Genomic DNA, 6,352 nt, shown 5'->3' with positions numbered 1-6,352 from the left:
GGGGGGAGGGCGGCGGCAGAGGTTTATTTCCGAGGGCCCTGCCGGGCGGGGAGCCGCGGGCTGGGAGGTGGGCAGACAGCACCGTGTCAGCTGTCGAGGCCGCCGGCACTGCTCCCTGCCGAACCAGCGGCAAAGTGGGGTTTGCTTTGGCCGGCGCTGCTGGACAGGGGAGAGGACGTGAGAAGCTTCGGCGTTTTGCTTGCATGGGACGGGGGTGCTGCAAGGATCGTTGCCTTTTTAACGTTGTGTATTCTTTAGGGCGGTTAAATCTATTAATTAGATCTACTAATTAGGTGCAGCCCCCTCTGATACCGTGAGGGGGACCTTTGCTCCCGTAGCTGTGGAGCAGGTCTGTGTGAAGCAGGCATAGCTGGCTGTAAGCTGCATGAAGAGCCAAACGTGGCTGAAGAGGGCATGTTCACTGCATGAAAAAAAAATATTTTTTGAAAATTACTGCATACTTCCTTGAAGTAGACATCCTCCCTCACTGGAATTCTTAATTGGCACACTCTGCTTTTCCGTTTGCTAAGTGCTTGAAATGAAGCAAATTATTGTTGTTACTTCTAAGCACGCTGAGCGCAGATTGCCTTTTTCATCTGTGGGGTTTTTTGGGGGGGGCTTGTGTTTCACTTTTTGTAGGAGATCATGATGTCAGTGAGGATTTTTAGAATACATCTGCTGTTCTGCTTTCTGGCTGCATTTTTCATCTCTGCCCTAGCTGAAGAACACGTAGGAGAGAGTCAACATGCAAATATTCGCCTTGATAAGAACTTGGTACAAGATAAAGAGTATGTGTTGCCTGTTCTAAAAATGTAAACTTTACTTCTTAATGATTTTCTTATCTCTTAAGTCTTGTTACATGGGTTGGACTTAAGCCTAGGGCACCCTCTTTTCTCAGAATGTTGTATGACTTGCTGGAGTCAGGTATGAGACATGCTTGCTTGATAAGTTTCTAGAGATACTAGACCTAGAAAGGTCTTTCTGGTGAATTTAGCCCTGCTCATACTATAAGGAATATTTTACGGGAATCCTTACCTCGATTAACACATTATAGACAAATTCACATTCTGAACAGGTAAAGCGAAAGCTTTTTTCACTTCTTGATACAGACAAAACAGTGGTAGCAGAAAATGAAAGTCCCTAGAATACTTCATGTTGAACTGGGAAGATATCTTCCTTCAGTTCTCATGCTTTGGAAGACAGCCAAAGGAGGTTTTGGGCTTTGCTTCAGTTGTTTTGATAACCTGCGAAGTAGGCCAAAAGAAAGATAAATAGTTACATAACATATTAGAGGCCACTGCAGCACGTGCACCAAGCAACCTTTGTACCCCTTCATCTCCGTATCTGTAACTTTTGGTTGTCTAGGGTGCTTTTAGAGATACAGTATTTCCTGTGTACCTCACTGCCTGGTTGAAGACTAAATTTGATGTAAACAGAGCATTAAATACTAACTGACGGTGGTGTGAGTTTTGTTTATTTTTTTAATTCTTAGCCACATCATGGAACATTTGGAAGGTGTTATTGAGAAACCAGAATCTGAGATGTCTCCACAAGAGTTGCAGCTTCATTACTTCAAAATGCACGATTATGATGGCAATAATTTGCTAGATGGGCTAGAGCTTGCTACTGCTATATCTCATGTCCACAAAGAGGTAGGTGGAATTTTGTAATGGCACATGTGTTTGGAAACAGTTGTAACTCTTGAAAGCAGCTTACGACAGAACAGAACAGTTACAACACATCTCCAGTGCAGTTACAGTTTTGCCTGAAAATGAGATTATTTTTCCCCTGACAGTTTTGGTTTGATTTATAAATGTGCTAGCTTTATCACAGGTTTTCATGTCACATTGCAGTTGTGGAGAAGTATCCATTGTAATTTAAATTTTAGAGTGAGGATGATTTGACAGTTTTAGATTTAGAGTGAAAATGATTTGACAGAGGGGACATGTGGCATGCAGGAATAGGGAGAAAGGGAAATTATCCAAAATGGAATAATGCTCGTGAGGGCTCATAGTTGAGGCTCTGAGGCTGCTGTTTTCCAACTCCAAACTGTTACTGCCTTGGATATGCAAACAGTAAGAGACCTCTTGCACAAAATTAGTTTTCGAAGAACCAGTCAGAATCTGCCTTCATTTTCTTCACCTTTTTCTAAACACAAATTCCAGCTAGGAACATTTAAGGACAAAGTATGAAGATAAATTCCTTAGGAGGAAAATAGCAGTACATTATCTTGTACTGACCTTTTGGAAGTTACAATTCAGAATAGCATAACTTCCTGCATATACCTGTGGCAAAAAATACCTAGCTAAGAACAGAATAATGACTTGCTGTTTATTGTGCAAATGCACCCCTTTGCATTCCGCTTTGCACATAAGAGCTGATACTAAGAATTTTACTGACTTTAAGCTACAGTGCTGAATCTTTTTCCCCTACTTTGTTGCTGTCAAGCTCTTAATTTTGCAAGTTCTGATGCACAGGAAGATGTTTCTGTACTGATTAGAAACTATAGTGTCTATACTACATTGAGATCCAAATTAAGAATACATCTGTTAGATTATTATCCATCCTTTTACACTGTGCTATTTAGCTTTTAGAACTTTTGTGTAAGAATATTAACTGGATGCAGAGTGCTTGTTCTGGAATCCAGAGAACTTGGACTTCGTAGCTTCCACCTGGTAAATTTGCTTATATTGGTATAAATTATTGCATAAAACTTAGTGCCAAATTAGGCATCACACAAACACTTAACAAAAAACTAGCTGTTAGTGACCTGTCACATCTGCCACTAGATGGGAAACACTGCTAAACTTTTCAATGTGTTTTTGCTTTTGTAGGAAGGTGGTGAGCATACCCAGGCAATGAAAGAAGAGGAGCTAATTAGTCTAATAGATGATGTCTTAAGAGATGATGATAAGAACAATGACGGATACATTGACTATGCAGAATTTGCAAAATCACTGGAATAAGGTTTTGATTCTCCTTCTAACTACATGGAAATGTGAACCAGTATAATGTGATTCATTGCTGTCTCATATCAACCTCTGTGCTGTGAGAAGGGGAGGTGTACCAGTTCCAGATGAATTTATGTGAAGATTGTATGTGTTAAGAGACTGGCTAATTTGGAGTGAGAGCGATGTTTGACCAAATGTAGCTACACATTTGAATCTCGAAGCATGGAAGCATCAACAGTACTCACACAGAGTACAGCCAGCAAACTCTTAAGTTGCTGTGTGTGAATACTAAATAGATCATATAAAATCTGAATCTCAGTTTTTATGTCATTGGGTTATATAGTGCTTTTTTGCTCACATCTTCCATTTAAACTTATGAAATACCTAGAAAGCAGGAAAAGATTACTGCATATAGTTGTATTTCAAAGATAAATGTCCTTACCTTCCCACTAATTTCAAATGAAGTTTGCATATAAGTACAGGTGCTTGAAACAGCAATTGTAGAGAAATGTTTCAATGTGGTTTATGTTTTAAGTCCACATGATACCATATGGACTTTAACACCATCTTTGAAGAAATTGAGTATTTTTAAATATATGTACTTCTTAACATACCCTTACATTTTTCATAGAAATATATATACATATGTTTTCCAGTTGCTTTCCGTCTTTCACAAATTTACTTTTTATATCTTAATTTACTGATATTTTCCTCTACCTTCCATGGTGTTTTCTTAAGAAAATGAAAGTATTTTTATTACATTTACATGTTGTATTAATGCTGTATAGCATTTACTAGAGTAGCTTCTGCTATCTCATTTTGAAGGTCATGTTAACAGTAAACCAGTTTAATAGAAAAACTTCTGTTCAATTTGGTTTTTACAGTATTAGCCAGCAGAATAATTCAAATGAGCAAGTAATGCTGCCTTGTTAAGGTTTAAATTCATATTCCTTGTATTACTGTATACAATATGCAATTCATATTCTGGTATTACTTTCAGTAGGTATTTCATAACTAAGTTTCAAGATACATGAGTGTGTGCAAATTCACGATTCTGTGTAAGTTTTCACTGTCTTGACTCAATATTTGGTAAGTCGGGCCATTTAAGGATATTAGAGAAGTGATGTATTGCTGTGTTATTGATATTTGGTGACTCTGAAATACAACTAAAATATTAAATTGCATTCAATCATTATCCATTAATAGAGAATCTAAATGTTAGCGTATTTCTGTAACATGTATAAAGAGCTATTTTCTGTACAAAATTATTCTTATACAAGAAAAATACATTTGTAAAAGAAATTACTTCCTCTTTAAATGTTTGTGCAATGAACTCTGAGTGTCAGACTTTTTTCTTGTACTGATTATTTATTTTGATACAAAAATATTACTGATTGTACAAGCAATAAAAGTAAGTTGGGATTTGTGCACTCTGAAGCTAGACATACAAGGCTGGAAGTCCTAGTGAGAAACATACCTAGTTTTCTGATGTATTTTTAAGCCTGTCTTTGTTACTAGCAATCGTCTAAAGAGAAAATTTTTCTTTCAGCTGAAGCAATTTTTTTAATATTTGTTTTGAGGGTAATTAATCTGGAGTGAATGTTGAATCAGAAGTAGTATAGAAAATGCTGGTGGGTAGAAGGGAAGAAGAGGTTAAACTCCTTAGCTCTGAGCAGTTAAAGCAGGTTGCCGAACAGACCTGCCAACTCTTCCACACTTACTGCATAAGCTTTTCAGTTTTGGATTTATTTTGGATGAAAGAGCAAGACCAAGGAACTGACTTTTATGCACTGCTCTTAAAAATCATGGTTTTCTTATCAGGTGTAGTCCATAAACTTAGTCCAGCACCCATGTCTGGGGAACATTTACTTATGTTGTATTTATATACATAGTTATTAACTGCTATTGTATGTGGCAAATGACATGCACCATGGAAGCTTTGGAGCAGAAAAAGTTATGATAAGTGTAGATAATGGGAACAACAGTATTTACCAAGCATTTTAAACTCATTTTTGAGGGGTGAGAACTAAGTATAGAGACACTATTTACCAAAAATAGAGAACACAGTTGGCACCTTTCATTGCATGATGCATGAAGAAAGATCAAAACAAAATTTCTGCTTTAGTAGAAAGAACAGTTCAAGAAATGCTACTCAAGCTGAAACCTGCATCATCATGTCTTTACTCAGCCTCCTAAAACAAATACACATTTAATTAAGTGCACTTAAAGATAAATGGTTTAACAGCTATCTAGGGAGCTTTCTCAGTTAAGTATTAAAGTGCAAAATTGCTGAGAGCAATGGTGAGCCAAACTTAAAAAAAAACAAAACTAATTTGTGTGTTAGTTGTAGCTCATGCAGAACTCTAAATATGCTGGTACAGGTCATATATACATATAATATTGTGTACATATAATGTAGGAAATACAGCCTTTACAACAGATGTACTCATCAACTATAAAGCTGTTTTAGCTTCTGTAGAACAGTACTGTCTCCATTTCACAGATAATAAATAAGTAACAAAGCAGAAGGGGTGTATGATTTACTGAAGGTCATCACATACATGGTAGAAACAATACAAGGAGAATGTTGTAGGCTGTGATCCTTACCTTAACCTAGTCTGTGATCTGAGGGAACGGGGATTACTTTTCCCTACTACAGGAATCATAGAATGGTTTGGGTTGGAAGGGACCTTAAAGACCATCCAGTCCAAACGCCCCTTGCCATGGACAGGGACACCTCCCACTAGACCAGGCTGCTCAAAGCCCCATCCAACCTGGCCTTGAACACTTCCAGGGAGGGGACATCCACAACTTCCCTGGGCAACCTGTGCCAGTGTCTCACCACCCTCATAGTGAAGAATTTCTTCCTAATATCTAGTAGTCTAAATCTACCCTCTTCCAGTTTTATCCCTTTTCCTATCACTACATGCCCTTGATAACACATCTGACCTTGCATTGCTGTATACTACATGCCCAGTTTAAAATACCTAGCTGATCTGCTCGCAAAATATTGCATAATCCAGCAGCTAAAGAAAATGCTTAAACTTGTTCTTGAAGCACTTCTAAAGTGAGCTGGTTTTATTAGCTTATCTAGAATATAGTCTGTATACAAAGGGGAAAAATCTTCACTGTTTGTCCAATGCCTGTCAGAATGCTGTTAATGACAAGAATGACTGCCAAGAACTTCCCAGCAACAGTTTTGTCTCTGTATTCACACAGATTTTACTACAGTTTTTTAATTAATCATATATAACCTAAAAATGTCTTAGATTCATTAAAGAATGGTTGCAGACTTACCCTGATTTCATCTAAAAATTATTTTTTAATACTACAATTCACAAGCTGAAGAACAATTCAGGAATAATGTCATAATCGATACAGCCACTAGGTAGCGTATAGAC

At 37.5% G+C, this 6,352-nt stretch overlaps 1 protein-coding gene across 1 annotated transcript; it reads left to right on the top strand.

The window, feature by feature from the left end:
• Positions 1–639: 639 nt before the first annotated feature.
• MCFD2 (multiple coagulation factor deficiency 2) lies at positions 640–3,275 on the top strand (the record flags this gene model as incomplete). The annotated part of the gene is made up of 3 exons (XM_010180047.1): positions 640–788; positions 1,493–1,652; positions 2,835–3,275. Coding segments are annotated over 3 exons (441 nt in total), but the record flags the coding sequence as incomplete, so codon positions are not given.
• Positions 3,276–6,352: the final 3,077 nt, after the last annotated feature.

This window comes from Mesitornis unicolor, unplaced genomic scaffold (assembly GCF_000695765.1).
Source record: "Mesitornis unicolor isolate BGI_N332 unplaced genomic scaffold, ASM69576v1 scaffold15922, whole genome shotgun sequence".
Classification (NCBI taxonomy): Eukaryota; Metazoa; Chordata; class Aves; order Mesitornithiformes; family Mesitornithidae; genus Mesitornis; species Mesitornis unicolor.
The sequence above is the reverse complement of the archived record's forward strand: the minus strand, read 5'-3'. Positions and strand labels throughout refer to the sequence as shown.